General features: G+C 32.6%; 1 protein-coding gene across 1 annotated transcript in view; it reads left to right on the top strand.

Moving 5' to 3' along the window:
- LOC106877301 (uncharacterized) overlaps positions 1-17,634 on the top strand; it is a 449,889-nt gene that overhangs the window by 419,387 nt on the left and 12,868 nt on the right. The window contains exons 269-285 of the mRNA XM_089338059.1: positions 437-736; positions 1,410-1,715; positions 2,053-2,355; positions 2,855-3,160; positions 3,810-4,112; positions 4,271-4,564; positions 5,095-5,397; positions 5,771-6,076; positions 7,431-7,727; positions 8,354-8,659; positions 9,279-9,578; positions 9,800-10,099; positions 10,398-10,703; positions 11,545-11,841; positions 12,382-12,681; positions 14,001-14,306; positions 16,574-17,168. Coding sequence (XP_089194185.1) covers positions 437-736; positions 1,410-1,715; positions 2,053-2,355; positions 2,855-3,160; positions 3,810-4,112; positions 4,271-4,564; positions 5,095-5,397; positions 5,771-6,076; positions 7,431-7,727; positions 8,354-8,659; positions 9,279-9,578; positions 9,800-10,099; positions 10,398-10,703; positions 11,545-11,841; positions 12,382-12,681; positions 14,001-14,306; positions 16,574-17,168 — 5,428 coding nt within the window. The remainder of the gene's footprint in view (positions 1-436; positions 737-1,409; positions 1,716-2,052; positions 2,356-2,854; positions 3,161-3,809; positions 4,113-4,270; positions 4,565-5,094; positions 5,398-5,770; positions 6,077-7,430; positions 7,728-8,353; positions 8,660-9,278; positions 9,579-9,799; positions 10,100-10,397; positions 10,704-11,544; positions 11,842-12,381; positions 12,682-14,000; positions 14,307-16,573; positions 17,169-17,634) is intronic.

The following is a 17,634-nucleotide window of genomic DNA, read 5'->3' as shown; positions in this document are numbered from 1 at the left end:
TGAACAATTGACCATGAGTCCAACACCCTAGCTACTAGGTCACATGCCTTCATATGTAGGACTTCTCATTAATTAACAAAAGACTGGGATTTATAATTATAAAATGGTCAAAAAGGAATTTAAATCTTCAAGAGTTTAAATACTGTTTCATACCTTAAAATTATCACTTGGTTTTCTTAAAGCAAATTCTCATCTTTTAAATTCCAATTCCTATAGTAGATATTCAATGTTAACATTGTTACAGAAATCTATGGTATCATTGCATTTAATATTAAAAGTATTTATGTTGAACCTGAATTACTTGATGAACTAAAAAAAGAATTCAGCATTAGTTATAATTGCATATATAATGAAATCTTTCTTTAACACTGTTTATCTTTATATACAATGAATGTATTATTTAGAGTATTATTGAGAATCTCTCTGTCCTTTCCAGTTGTACCATCGGAGCCAGTTGGTCCTATCGTTGTAAGTAATGTCCAGAGAAGTTCAGCAGTTATTGAATGGAAACCACCTGTTCAAGGTCATCCTCTCACTGCTTACATAATTGAGCGTAAAGAAAAGACAAGATCTTTCTACAGTAAAGTACAATCAGTTGATGAAAGCATAACTAAATTCTCTATAACAAATCTGATAGAAGGAAATGAATATTTCTTCAGAGTTATTGCTGAAAATGAAGTTGGTCCTGGTAAACCTCTTGAAATGGAAGACCCCGTTTTGATTAAGAGCCCTTACAGTGAGTTATTTACATTTTTGTTAATTAAATATAATTATATATGTTAATTAAATATAATATATATCACACATGCACACATCCATACACATATATATACACCACACAGCTATGCATATATATACGCATGGCTGTGTGATTAAGAGATTTGCTTCACAGTCTTAGATTCATTGCTATAATCTGGTACTTTGAGAAACTGTTTTTCTTTAGCTGACAAATGCCTTGTAAGTGAAATTAGTTGGCAAGCACTGTATAGAAACCAATTGTATTTCATGTGTGTGTGTGTGTGTGTGTAAGTTATCATAACTGCTTCTTAGATGAGATTGTCAGAACAAAATAAACAGTGTTGTTATGGTTACATTCTTAGAGAACATCAAATTCCAGTGATCTGTCCTCTTGAAATAGTGAATAAGCCCCGCTGAAAAGGGTTAGCAATGGAAAGAGCACCCAGCTGTAAAAATACTGCCTCAAATAAATACCATCCAACCTATGCTAACATAAAAAAAGAAGCATGAATATATATGATTATGGATTGTATTATTTACATGTTACATTTACATTACTTCTTATTATATTAGTTTTTATATCAAATCTGTTGAATTGAAAAGACTTATAACTTCAATAGATATATAAATCATTTTTCTGTACTCATATGGCTTCTTTATTTTTCCAATAGAAAAACCATCAGCTCCAGAAGGTCCTTTGGTTCAAAGCAATTTGACTGAAGAATCAGTAGATCTTAAATGGAAACCTCCTACTGATGATGGTGGCTTACCAATTACACACTATGTTATTGAAGTACGAGAAATTAATAGACAAACATGGAGCTTTATGTGTGAAATAAGATCAAGTTCCACAAATTACACTGTAACTGGATTTGTACCTGGAATGCAGTACTTCTTCAGAATTTCAGCTAAGAATGATGAAGGGCAAGGACCTCCTCTCACATCAGACCAACCAGCTAGACCTGTCAAAGCAGCAAGTAAGTATTTTGATATTGAAAATATATAGTATGCTACTAAATTCTTAGATAAGTTTAAAAGATCCAAATTGATGTAAAGAGTTTCAATCCTCTGAAATTGGTTAATTGATACAAGACAATGATGGTATCATAAGATATAATTTTATCTTTTTGAAAACAAATCCGTATATTAAAAATTATCTAGACACTAGAAATCTAATATTTCATTTTAAATTCTTTGAATTTCTTATTAATGTCAAATATCAAATTTTGCTTAAATTGGTCTATCTATTATCATAATTCAAATTGATATGATATATAACTGTTGTACATAAAAACTATTTTCTCCTCATTATAGCTGTTCCCAAACCACCAGAATTCTTAGGTATCAAGAGTATTGGAAAAGACCTTGTTACTATGGAATGGGGAAAACCATTAGACGATGGTGGATCAGATATCACAAGTTACATCGTTGAATACTGCCCAGAAGGAAAAGATAAGTGGACTAAGGCTGCTAAAGTTGGTGCTTTCGTAAACTATTATGTTGTTACTGACTTGGAAACTGAAAAATTATATTATTTCGGCATTTCTGCTGAAAATGAAATTGGTCAAAGCAGCAGGCTAGAGACACAAGGACCAATTAAGACAGTGAAACCAATTGGTAATTATAATGTTTTATCTGAAATAAAAGTGATTTATGTATGCATGTATTATGCAATTTGCATTGTATGTGTGTGTGAGAGAGAGAGAGAGAGAGAGAGAGAGAGAAATGATGACTTTAATTGTGCCAAAGCTGTTTTACAGAATATCATTACATTTTAGTTTTGAATAGTATAATCTAATGATAAATTTCAGTTGTAACCCAAAGTAGTAAACATTTCAATGTTTATCAATAATTTCTAATTGGTTGTGGTCAGTATTGATTTTACGATAAAATAGTAATTTTTCTTTTTTGTCATATATGTGTGGGCATTTTTCAAGGTATTACACAATGAATATGAAAAATGTTCTTGATAGTTATAAACTATATGATATCTATTACGTTTATTTATAGCTTCAACATTAAAGATTTAGTTGATAAATTACTAAAATGTAGACAAATTAAAAACTAAATTTAATTGCTTGAAAATGTATTTCATAATCAATATATTTTATTGCAGAGGTACCTACAGCACCTGAAGGACCGCTTGTGATTGAAAATGTCAAGCGTAATTCTGTTGGGCTTAAATGGAAAGCTAGTAAAGATGATGGTGGTTCTCCAATTTTGTCATACATTATTGAACAAAGAGAATCATGGAGAACAAGTTGGCAATATGTTGATTGTGTCTCACCAAAGACCTTTGAGTATGTTATTAGAAAACTTCAAGAAAGTCAAGAGTATACATTCCGAATTATTGCTGAAAACAGTGTTGGCGTATCATCTCCATTAGAAGCCAAGAAACTTATCAAGATCCTAAGTCCATTTGGTAAGTATTCATTGTCAAAAATCTAACTAGAAAAAATTCCAAGCCGTTATTTTTATTTTTATATAAAATAACTATTTTTTATACTATTTACATAATTTATTTTCTGCCATCTTAACCCTTTATCATTCATATTACTCTGTCAAATGTAATGCTCATATATTGACATAGTTATAAATTAATGGTGCATAATTTCTAGCTTTGAGATATCAATTATGTGATTGTTTACTTTTAGAATGACGATGTAGGATATGTGTGACAGAGTGGATCTGGCCAGTTTGAACATAAAAGAGGTAGAATATTTGGGCCATGACACAAAAATATGAAATATTAGTTTGCTAAGCAATGTGAGAGTATCAAGTTATTAAATTTACAACCCATAAATGATGGACTGAATTATTCATGATGTATTGCATTATATATTTAGATTAGGCTCATAACTCTACTTATAACTAAGTTATTACTCTAATATAAAATACTTACAATCATATTTTATCTTTCACTTGTTTTAGTCATTAGACTGTGGCCATAGTTATTTTTACATGATTTTAATTTATTCATATACCACCAAAAAGATTGTTTTAAAATAACATAAAAATTGATTCTTTCATTAGATATTTTATTTAATTGATGAATCTATTTCTAATTTTAGCTCCACCTGATCCTCCAGCACATCTTCGTATTGAAGATATAACTAGTAAATCAGTAACCTTAGAATGGGATACTCCACAGTTTGATGGAGGTAAACCTATTACTGGTTATGTTATTGAACGGCGAGACCTTTCTCACCTTTCATGGCTTCAAGTTGGAGAAACTGGTACATTGCATACAAGATTCATTGCAGAAAAATTGGTTGAAGGAAAAGAATATCAGTTCCGAGTCTTTGCTGTCAACAGTGAAGGCCGCAGCAAACCAAATGAAATAAAGGAGCCTATTGTACCATTGAAAGTTGCTAGTAAGTAAAACTAGTTACCCTGGGTTTTTTTATTTGAATGTTTTCCATTACTCAAAGTTTAAAAATTTTAAGAAGTATTTTAGAATTAAATGTATCTCATATCTATTAGTTACTACTATTTGCATATTATTTATTCATTTATCTTTTTTTTTTTGTAGCTGTTCCTTCAGCTCCTGGTGGACCAGTTATTTTCAAATCAATTACAGCAACGTCTGTGACACTGGAGTGGCTACCTCCTAAGAACAATGGTGGCGCTTCTATCAAACATTATCGTATTGAATATGCTACTGATACTGCTGACTGGAAAACAGTTGACATAAGTGATGTTGAGTATATCAGAGTACCTGATCTTCAAACTGATCAGCCATATTACTTCCGTATTACAGCAATAAATGCAGTTGGACAGAGCAAATACTTGGAATCGGACATTTTCATTCCTAAAAAGCCCCTGTGTAAGTTTATTTTTATCTTCTTTATTTCTAATTTTCTACAGATAATTAACTATCACTCAATCAAGAAATATTGTTTCTACATTTTTATTGAAGTACACTGCCTTTGTTTCAATTAATTTTAAAGAAATAATGGAGAATTTAGTAAAATAACTGTCATTATTAAATCAGTGATTGGAACATAAATTAACATGAAACTTTGATGTATGATTTTAACTCAGATACCTGAGTTAAAAGCAAGTTTTGTATCATAGAATCAAAAGCTATCCCAGGTGAGTTGCTATCAGAAGGGTTTAGATTTATCCAGTCACATATTTTGGGCATCTACAGAACTTAAGAATTTTGGAATATTATATGATCTCATTTTTTAGTTTATGGAATTAAAATCTATCTAGTCTTAAGTATTTAGCTTAATATTAAATTATATCTATAAATCAATAAGTTCATACTTTAATATATCTTATATAATTAATTTTCTCATTTGTATTTACTTTTAAACCTTGAATTATAAACAAACCAATTTTATTTATTAGGTCAACCTAATCCTCCATCTGGTCCTATCAGCATTGTTGAAATTACCAACGAGGCTGTCACTCTTGAATGGAAGCCTCCAACAGATGATGGTGGATGTGCTGTTACAGAATATGTTATTGAAAAACGTGAAGCAAACAGGATGATGTGGCAGTTTTCAGAAAGAGTCTATGATGATACTTTTGCTACCATCAAAAACCTTTCTGAAGGTGATGCTTTCTTCTTCCGTGTGCTTGCATTGAACAGAGTTGGATGCAGTGCGCCATTAGACATGGATGTGCCTGTTATTATCAAGAGTCCATTTGGTAGGTTATTTTTATAAATTCAACATCATATTGGATTATCTCATTTAAGTAGTTTTCTCCTTGTAAATTATATTTTAGTATAACTTATTCCCTTTTGATTAGACATTGTGTATTTTTTGTTATATTTGTATTATTCATTTGAATAAAAGACTAGATCTGTGCAATTGAAAGTGCAACAAATGTGGTGCATAACAATTCTTAATTCCAAGTATCATGGTCTGAAATTGAAATACAGCTAGAATTATAACACACCGTGATAATTCATATCCACTATACCTTTTTTAAAACGTTAAACTTAGTGAGCAGATATAATTCTTCATGTCTGTATGAATACTTTGAATTATGTACTAATATAGAATAATTTCTTTTACAGAACTTCCATCAGCTCCAACTGGTCCTCTGAAAATATCTCATATCACTGAGAACTCTGCTGATTTAGAATGGGCTCCACCGAGATATGATGGTGGAACTCCTATTACAATGTACGCCATTGAAATTCGAGAGCTTAGACGTAAACTCTGGGGCAGAGCAGGAACAGTGGATGCATACACTACCAGATTCACTGCTAGAAACCTTGTTGTGAACTATGAATACTTCTTCAGAGTTAGAGCCATCAACAAAGAAGGAGAAGGACCTGCTCTTGAAGGATACGACAGTGCTTGTCCAAAGATGAAACTTGGTAAGAAAATATTTTTTTTAACATTTTATTTTCATCAAAATGATAAAATAGAATTTGAAACTAATTTTAAAGTTATCTAATTCCAGATTTTGTTTTTAAAGAATATATTATAATGTGTTTTTAATACATATATCTCTAACTATATATATACTTGGCAAACCTGGATGTCTGGATCAATTTGTAACTATAATTAAATCATTTCATGATGGGATGGAAGCTTGGGTCAATGTTGGTGACATGGCGGGACTCATTTCTGTAAAGAATGGTGTCAAGCAGGGTGACATCCTTTCCCCAACTCTCTTTTCTTTGTACTTTGCTGCTGCTTTTACTCATGCTTTTACTAAAGTTAGCTCTCTGGGAATATATGTCAGGTATTGATCTTCTGGCTGCCTCTTTAATCTGCGCTGATTTTCTGCCAATTCAAAAGTTTTCCAGTCTCTTATTCATGACCTCCTTTATGTAGATGACTGTAACTTAGTCACTCATACAGAAGATGACATGCAAATACTTATGAATCATATTTCTGCTTCTTGCAAGGCATTTGGATTCAGCATTAGCCCTGGACAAGACTGCTGTAATGCTTCAGCCTGCACCAGGAAATCCATATGTGGAACCAGCTATCTCGGTTGAAGGAACAATTCTGAAAGTGGTAGACAAGTTTGTCTACCTGGGCAACACACTTGCTCCCTGGATGATGAAATATCTTTCAGGCTGCAGAGAGCAACTGATTCCTTCAAGTCTCTTCAGTCTCATGTCCTTCTCCAGGATGGCATCACATAGCAAATAAAAATTGTTGTGTACCATGCATGTGTACTGACATCGCTCCTTTACTCATGTGAGACACGGACCCTTTACAAACATCATGTAAGGGTCCTTGAACACTTTCATCAGAAATGTCTCAGACACATTCTGAATGTTGGCTGGACCTTAAAAACTCCAGACACACAGGTCCTGAGAACAGCTGATATCTTGAGTATTGAGAGGCAATGGTGCATAAGAACCGGTTACATTGGACTGGATACCTTATTATTAAAATGAATATATATATATATATATATATATATATATATATATATATATATATACAAGCACACACACACACACACATTCATACATATTTTAATCATACACTTAAAGGAATAGCTTAAAAACCATAGAATCATCAATGTAGAATCTTTTATTTCCAAAAGCTGTTGAAAATAAAACAGAACATTTTCTTATTTCATTTCTTCTCCTGAGTCCTTAAGAACTAATATGTATTAAAAGCATAATAAACAAATGAAATGTTTTCTATTTTGTTTTGAATATGTATATTATTATTTCTGAGTATCTTGCTTTCTTTTTCTTCTTCCAGAATTGCCTTCATCTCCAGTAGGTGTTAAAATCGTGTCTGTTGGATGCGATAATTGCACTATTGAATGGAGAGAACCTAGATTTGACGGTGGTGACAGCATAAAATGTTATAACATTTACCTCTGCCAAGATGGCAACTGGGCAAAAATAGACTCAGTGGACTCCTTTGTCAATATGTATACTGCCAAAAAATTACGCAGTGACAAACTTTACTTGTTTGGAGTTGCAGCTGAAAACGAAGTTGGTTCAAGTAAAATTGTACCTGTTCCAAACGCTATTACTCCTGAGAAGAAAATATGTAAGCTTACTTTTGTATTTCCTACATTCATTTTTATTTTATTTATTTTATTTTTTGTTATTCATTTAAAGTTAAGTACTTATATTTTAAGTTATATTCTGTAGAAATTTTCAGTATTTAAAATATAAGTTTCCAATTCTGATTATGTCATGTTAAATTCTATAATAATATAGGAGACATAATAAGTTTGTTAGTTCACAATTTTGAAGGGAGCCATATAATTTAGATTTTATATATCTAATGACGTTTGCAGTAGAAAATTCAATTTAATCATAGAAAGATGATCCTCCTATGGAGGATTAAGATTTTTAAGGTTTTGGTTTTTGGAGATTTCTGAAAATTATCATTGTTAGCACTGCACTATTGTGTTACCAAAATAGTCTTTGAGTTTGCTTGTTCCAGACCTTTCTTTAACTGCAAATAAGCCTTGTATAGCAAAAACAGATACTTTTGTCCTGGGGTTGGGAATGATCAATGCAGATCAGTCTCAACCTTCCTGCATCTTTTTAAGTTAAATTAAATTTTAAAAACTTAGATTTATTTTTGGTAATGTTAATTTGAAATGATACTTCATATTTTATAATACACTTTTGCAAGTATTTAAATTTATGTACATGTATTTTCAGATGCTCCATCAAGACCTGTTGGACCATTATCTGTAAATAACATAACAAAATCATCGGCTGTGATATCATGGAAGCTTAGTGAAAATGATGGTGGATCACCAATCATAAGTTATATCACTGAAAAGAAAGAGACTTGGAAGTCTTCATGGGCAATGGGTGAAAGAGTTCCTGCAAATACTACATCGTGTGAATTAACTTTCCTCTCTGAAGACTGTGAATATCATGCACGAGTGTTTGCTGAAAACAGTGCTGGGCTGTCTGAACCATTGATGACTACCGAACCATTCTTGGTCAGAAGTCCTTACGGTAAGTTCTTGCTGATAAACAGTTTGAATCAGCCCATGCCAGCTTCAAAAGGTGGACATAAAATAATGATGATAATGATGATGTAATTTTGCTTAAGGAAAGCTATAAATATAATTTATTATAAATACATAAGAGTGGCTGTGTGGTAAGTAGCTTGCTTACCAACCACATGGTTCTGGGTTCAGTCCCACTGTGTGGCACCTTGGGCAAGTGTCTTCTACTATAGGTTCAGGCCAACCAAAGCCTTGTGAGTGGATTTGGTAGACGGAAACTGAAAGAAGCCCATCGTATGTATATATTTGTGTGTCTGTGTTTGTCCCCTAACCATTCGCTTGACAACCAATGTTGGTGTGTTTATGTACCTGTAACTTAGTGGTTTGACAAAAGATACCGATAGAATAAGTACTAGGCTTACAAAGAACAAGTCCTGGGGGTCAATTTGTTCGAATAAAGGTGGTGCTCCAGCATGGCCACCGTCAAATGCCTGAAACAAAAGAGTATCTTTTTGCATTGATAATATGCTTTTGAATTAATATATGTATATAGTATTCATATCATTATTTTGTTATAGTCTTTTATGTTGCTTACATTGCACATTCTTTGACATCTTGTCTTACAGGTAAACCATCTGCTCCTCGAGATCTGGATGTAAGTGAAGTCGGTGCTGACTTTGTTACTCTGAAATGGTCTGCACCAAAGAGTGATGGAGGAAAAGCTATAAATGCCTATTCTATTGAGAAACGAGATATGACTCGTATGATATGGGTCCATGTTACTGATGTGAAACCAGGATTAAGAGATTACACTCTCAAGAAACTTTTGGAAGGACGAAATTATCAATTCAGAATCTCAGCAACGAATGAGGAAGGAGAAGGACCTTTTGCACAGTCTGATATTATCAGCTGTGAAAAGCCTCCTGGTATGTATAACACTCAACAAATATTATGCTAATCATAGTAAAGTTTCATAACAATTTTCTTTTAGAATTCTTTTGAAATTCCATGCAATATATGAATGTTTTGGATAAAAACATTAATTCTAATGAAGGATTAATTTAAATATTTTGATATTGTTTTTCATTGTTTGTTTAAATTTCTGGTTTCCATCGAATGAAAATATGATTTTCTTTTCTCTTTTCAGAAAAACCAGATATTCCTTCAGGTTCTCTTCAGCCTTGTCATGTAACAGAATCTTCTGTTACAATGGACTGGTTGCCTCCATATTATGATGGTGGTTCAAGATTATTGTATTATATCCTGGAAATCAAAGAATCTGATTCAGATAAGTGGTTAGAGGTTACTAGAACACTAGATACATCATGCCTCATACGTGGTCTTTTTGAAGGAATGGAATATGATTTCAGAGTGAGTGCTGTTAATGCCATTGGTGCTAGCAGACCGCTGCCTACAGAAAAACCAGTAATTCCAACCAGACAATCAGGTATAATAAAAGATTCATAACTAATTTTAACAAATGTAATTAACTTTTTTCTTAATTTTAATTCAGTTTTGAAGTGCAGACCTATGGTCATGATGAATTTGTAAAATCAAAAACAATAATTGTAAAAGATATAAAACAATCAGCAATTTAGTAAAAATTAAAATATTTACCCAGTCAAAATAAATCAGATATTTCAATTATGTATTTCACCTATTCTTTAAAATCTATTCTTTAAAACTATTCTTTAAAATAAAAAAAAAACTGTTCTTTAAAATCTCATTAAATTTTCTATTTTCAGAAACTCCTTCGATTCCACTTGGACCACTTAATGTTTCTGATATAACTCGTAATTCCTTGACACTATCCTGGAAACGTCCCAGTGATGATGGTGGTTGTCCAATTGTTGGATATCTGATAGAAAAATTAGATCTCATATGGGGCTTTTGGGTTAGAGCTGCATATGTTCCTGCAGAAGATACAAATTGCACTCTGCATGATTTAGCTGAAAACCATAGCTACAATTTCAGAGTTTATGCTCATAATGAAATTGGATACAGTGAGCCTTTGGAATTGAGGTCCCCTGTGAAAATAAAGAGCCCATATAGTAAGTTATTCTTTTATATTATTTATCGACATCAATACCTCATATACTTATCCATTCACAAATCTGACTTTATAAATTTCTAGTTTATTTCCATTTTTTAATATATGAATAAAAATTTATTTACTAATAGCTAAAAAGAGCAAGTCACATCGTTATTTCTACATAACAAGCTTCCTCCACATTACTTACATGTGTGTGTGTGTGTGTGTGTGTGTGTGTGTGTGTGTGCACATGTATGTATATATGTAGTTCATTGAAACAAGTTCCATGCCACTGTGACCTTTGAGTAAAAACCATCTGAAGATTGTAATGGCATGAAAATGGAGGTGACAGATAAACACTGAGTTTCAATAAAACCCATATACTCTCTTATATATTAAGCACTAATTGCTCATTTATTTAACACAGTTCAATGTTCACATGTGTTTGTGTGTGTATACCACAGAGCTGCACCAGGTTTCAGTCTGATTTTGGCTTGGTTTCTATGGCTGGATGCACTTCCTAATGCCAACCACTGTAAGAGTGTAGTGGTTGCTGTTTATGCATCACTGGCACAGGTGCTTTTGTGATGACTGTAAAACTCTGGTCACTGATTTTGGTCAAGATTGGTGACTACTTGGAGAAACCACAGTGCTTTAAGTATGCTCTTTAACCCTTTTCATACCAATCTATCTGAAACTGCTCTAGCATTTATGATATAAGCCTCCTGTTTTAAACTGATCTAAAATTCCTTCCATCAAAATTTATGTTTTAATATATCTTCTAAACACCATACGCACACACACACAAATATATTTATATGCATGAATATGTAATTTGGATAATTTAAAACTATTTTCAGATAAACCTTCAGCACCACAGAACTTACATGTAACAGAAGTAACTGAAGATAGTGTCACACTGGAATGGACACGACCTCTTGATTTTGGTGGTACAGACTTGTATGGCTATGTGATTGAAAGATGTGATGGTAGTTCAACAAATTGGAGAGCAATTGGTAGAACCACACAAACAATGCATATTGTTGATGGTTTACAAGAAGGCCGTCAATATAGATTCAGAGTGGCAGCAGAAAATGTTGAAGGCATTGGTAATGCTGTATGGCTTGCCTGTCCAGTTATGCCACGTAGACCAATTGGTAAGATTTTATTTTTTTATTTATAAATTTTACAACCTTTTTTTCAAAATATTTAAATGGATTTAAACTCCTTGATAGAATTAATTTTGTAATTCATAAATTAAACATATTTCATCAGTCTGTACATTTTAGATTTGACAAAGTTTTATAAGAAACATGATTATAAATATTTCAATTATAAGCATTGGTAGAAGTACACAGTTCTCAGCAGCAGTTCTCAGCCATGGTCCATATGACCCTTGAGGGTCCATATACGATTTTATTGTTAGAATTCATCTGCAATAAATTGGTTATACTTTAACAATGCACAAAATATTTGAAACAATTATTTTGTATACAATTCTTAATAATATTTATTTATAAAAATATACAATTTTTTTAAACATCGAATGGTTAGGAAGGACCACCTGAGTAAAATAGAATTCAAAGATTTAAAATGTTCAACTAATTTTCAAAGTCTTAAATAAAATGCCTTCATATAAAAATGCCATTAAAATATTAAAGTAAATTTCTAATAATAACTTTGCTTTTTGTCAATAGAACTTCCTGGAGTACCTGAAGATCTTGATATTGGACAAATTACTCAATGGTCTGTTTCCCTTTACTGGAGAAAACCAATTAATGATGGTGGATCTCCAATTACTGCCTATGCAATTGAACAGAGTTGGGCAGGTTCTGACTGGACTGAAATTGTTACACTGGATGCTGCTGTACATTCATTTACAGTCCGAGACCTCTATGAAAATGTTGAAACATATTACAGAATCAGAGCAAAGAATGTTGCTGGTTGGGGAGACTACAAAGAATTACCTCAAACAGTTGTACCTAAGAAGGCCCCAGGTTTGTTTAACATAGAATCTTTCTCTTCAATTGTATATATATTTTTTTCAATATTTTCAGTAGTTAACTAATCTGCAGTACATAAAGCTTGAGGAAGATATACATGATTTTGAAGAACCAATAAATATGAGTTTTATATTGAAATTGAAATTTTGATATTGGTTTATATAAATATGAAAGCAAATGATAACTAAATTCGCAATTATATGAATGACAAATAAAAAGAATTAAATATTCTTGCAATTGATAGCCTATCAAATTTCATTCAAAGAAATATTCAGAACTTTGATATAGCTGTGTGATTAAGAAGCTGTGTGGCTTTAGGTTTGATCCCATAGTATTGAACCTTGGGCAAGTCTTATGCAGAGACTGTGCATGCAGAAACTTTTGTGTGTGTGCGTGCACACATGTGTGTTCATGTATCTTTTTCTTGTTTCTGTCATTAGACTGTGGCCATGCTGTGATACCACCTTGAAGAGTTTAATTGAACAAATTTACCCCAGTACTTATTTTTTTAAGTGTAGTACTTATTGTTGAACTGCTAAGTAACTGGGACATAAACAAAACAATACTGGTTGTCAAACAGTGGTTGGGGACAGACACAAACATGCATACACATAGACACATACACATGTATGTGTGTGTGTATATATATATATATATATATACATATATACATATATACATATATATATATATATATATACATATATATATATATATATATATATATACATATACATATATATATATATATATATATATATATATATATATATATATATATATATATATATATATATATATATATATATACATACATAGACACACACACACACACACACACACACAATAGGCTTCTTCCAATTTCCACCTACTAAACCCAGTCACAAAGCTTTGGTCAGCCTGAGGCTATAGTAGAAGGTACTTGCCGAAAGTAACATGCAGTCAGATTGAACTCAGAACCATGTTGCTGGGAAGCAAGTTTCTTACCACACAGCTATGCCACGTGTGTGTATGTTTGCCAGTACTCATAGCTGTGTTTCTGTTTACTTATGCAAATAAGGTATTATGTCCTTATATGTCAAGGGGCAACTTAGTAATCTAAAAATAAGAAATCAATAAAATAAATTCATTCCAAGCTAGTGTAAATACTGAGTTTAACATAATTGATTAATATCCTTGAAAGCAGTGCATCCCCAATGGCTACGGTCCAATGAATGAAACTAATACTTGAGTAAAATAAACTAAACATATATTGCAAGTGAGTAAAAATGAAACTGATGCTTATACCATTTTCGTTTTTGTTTTCCCTCCAGGTTGCCCATCAGTTCCTATTGGCCCAATAATTGTCAAAGATGTTAATGAAGACAATGTTACTATTGAATGGTCACCTTCTGTTATGGATGGTGGAGCTCGTATACTCGGTTATATTGTTGAAAGGTTTGATAGACGAAATGGTGCCTGGCGAAAATGTACTCGTGTGTCTGCTGATTCTACTGATGCTTATATCAGAAGCCTTGTACCAGGAGATTCTTACCAATTTAGAGTCATGGCTTTTAACGAAGTTGGACTTAGTCTTCCATTGGAAACAGAGATTATTGTTCTTCCCAAAGCATCAGCAGGTAAATCATTTATTTATATTTCATTAATCTAAAAGCTTGCATTTTATTTCTATTTACACCTTTTCAGCAATTACATTCATTTCCCATGTACTTAGAATATTAAAAAATGTAACTTGGTCATGTTTAATATTCATTTTTAGATCTAGGAAGGGCATCCAGCCATAAAACACCCTGCGAAAACAGACAGTGAAGCCTGATGCAGTCTTCTGCTTAGCCAGCTCCTGTCAAACCTTCCAACCCATGATAGCATGGAAAATGGACATTAAATGATGATGATGATGATATCTATACACATATATGATAATTCTGCTTAGGCAGTTGTTAGAACTCAATATACTCATGCTTTACAGTAGTAAACAGTCATATCAGTACAATGTATAATATCAATTAATGAATGACTTAAGAACAGGAGTTATTTAATCACTTTGATCAGCTTAAAGCTGTTTCTGTTTTAAGCAAACAAGCACCCAGCACTGAGTATTCATGCAACATCTTAGAGCTTCCCCAGAGCCAAACTGCTACTCTTTTGTCATTCATTAATTGATATATATTTAATGAATATTGCTTGTTTTGAACATGCCATTTCTTTAGATTTTAATATGTATGCTAACTTTTATAAGGTGCTTCAATGCATTGTTAAAAACTCAAAAATATTCTTCATCATCATTTAAATTTATTCCATTATTCCATGCAAATACTCACTGTTTAGGGTTTAGCCTCTATTTCCTCAGCTTTCACTATTTGTCTGTTCTAAATCTTCTAAATCAGTTTAGTTGGCTTCTTTCTTGGTAGGCCCTTCACATGTTTATTTTAATTTACACATTTTCTTATTGCTTAGTTATGATATGCCTCTTGCTTGCAAATAGCAAATATTGCTTCAAATCTTCAGCCACCACTTTTATTTGTTCTATTTTGATTTCATTATTTTGTTGGAATATATGTAATCCTCACAGTTTTTTAACCTGCATTTTTTTTTCGTTTATTTTTCCACTATTTCAATGCTTATTCTGCTATTAGTATAACACTTCAGTTTATTATACCATAAACCATCACCAGTGCTTCCTTATCTTTAAGCTGCTAGCAGAAATGATGCCATTAGATCTTCCATGCTGTTATACTTTGAATAATATTTGTTTGAAGCAATTATAATGCTCACTATATGCTACATTATCAGTTGAATGACATTTGAACTTCTCATTTGAACAGTGTGGAAAATTTATTTCTCAAACCTTATTTCCAGTTTAACCTGTCTCATATTTGGATGGCTGGTGATAAACTGATCCCCACTTTGTTTACTTGGTGAGAAGAATGCATGGGCACCCAGCAGGTTTAGAAACAAAACCTGTCAAAAGGTGGAAGAGTTTCTAACACAGAAATCTCAATGGCTAATCTTTCTTGGAGAGGAGACAGGCATCATCTTAACACAACAGGGATATCTACCTATTGAAATACACAAAATTAGCCTTAAAAACTCATCCTTTCAGGGTCCATAAAGAACCTCCTCTTCTCTTTCTTCCTCCTCTTTCCCCTCTCTCTCTCTCCCTCCCTCCTTCATGCACTTTCCTTCTGGAATAAATTGTCTGTAGTCAAAACCAGAAAAGGATGGGCTCTGTCAAGTGTAAAATGTTTAAGACGTGATCTATTTTATGATGGTTCCCCTGTGACTACATCAAGAGTTGAGGGCTAAAGTAAAGAACACATACCAACACACTATCTCTCTCTCTCTCTCTCTCTCTCTCTCTCTCTCTCTATATATATATATATATATATATATATATATATATATATATATATATATATATATATACATACACACACACACACACGCGCACAAGGAAAGTGCTGAAAAGTTCCTGGCTTTGGGTAAAGAAAATATAGAAGGACCAGTTAATTATGATTTTATTCAACATATTCCCCTCTCAGATTTACACACTTATTACAGTGGTCCTTCAGTTTTTCTAAGCCCTGTAAAAGAGATCAGAAGGCTGGGCCTCCAACCAGGCCTATTGCAGTACTCTTTAAGCCAGGAACTTTTCAGCAACCTTCATATATGTGTGTGTGCATGTATACATATCTATGTTAATTTTACTTATCTTAAATGTTAAATTGTATATCTCATTGTTTAAATATTTTTAATTTCTACATAAATTTTAAATGATTTTTTACAAGAAACAACTTTTGTATAGATTACTCACTTTGGCAATCCATAGACCAACCACGGTGAGCCTTAAAATTTCACACCATTTTTGACTATTCTTATTCTTCAGAGAGCCAGATGGCTTTACAATTGTTCCGTGGTCACCAAATGTTATCGGTTTCTCAGGACTACACATATGAAGGATCAGAACAGCAAACACATAGACCTATAATACCATTACCCTACCACTCAACTCAAGAACAGTTGGACCAATCTCATGACAGCCAATATTATAGAGAGCTTTATGAAACAACACATCAACATGAGCTGGATATAAGTCAGCATCATGCCCATAATCTACATTATTATGATTATTCTACAATATTCTCTGATCATGAATCATCTTATCTCGCTGATTATGAGACATCTCTCCGTCTCACTCGTCAGCCATATTATGAGAATATTTATCCAGTAACACAAGTTCGAAATTATCATTACATGCCAAATCTGGAAACTGACACATCATCATCCATGGATGTATACCAAATAAGGTATTCTGATTATGCAACCTCATACCGTGAATCTCAGTTGTCAGAGGTCGAACACCAAGAATCCCGAAGCCACCAAGCATCACGGAGCTACGACATGCACCGTGTGCAACAGAGGCAACATCAAGTAAATGCCTCTAGTCAGTTTACCCAACAACGTCAGGGCCACCGAAGCAGGTAACATAACTCTCACTGCTGCTTGCAAAATGGTCCAGGTTGATACCTTTCTAAATCCATTCCATATTTACCAATGATCCCTGAGTGTGACCTACATTGGTGTTGAATTGAAACCTTTTGCATGAGAATCCCACGAATTGTACACAATTTGTTTAGCACATAAACATTTGTTTTGAAAAAATGCATTATTATGTGATTTTGAATATTGCAGAGTCATTCTGCATGATGTGAAACTGTACTTCTCTAAACTTTCTCCTCTTATCTCTTTCTTTTCAGATGCATGAATTTCTATGAATTTCTATATCTATTGTGTTCTACCTTGAATATGTTTCTCTATTATCCTATTATCCTTTCTGTGTGCTACCTATCTTGTATTATTCTCAAAAAATATCCAATCTAAGAGATGATTTGTTAAGAATAATTTCTATATTTCAACATATATATTTAATATTTATACAAATATGTT

Source organism: Octopus bimaculoides, chromosome 2, assembly GCF_046866305.1.
Source record: "Octopus bimaculoides isolate indiv1 chromosome 2, ASM4686630v1, whole genome shotgun sequence".
Classification (NCBI taxonomy): domain Eukaryota; kingdom Metazoa; phylum Mollusca; class Cephalopoda; order Octopoda; family Octopodidae; genus Octopus; species Octopus bimaculoides.
This window is presented reverse-complemented; position numbering and strand designations above follow the sequence as displayed.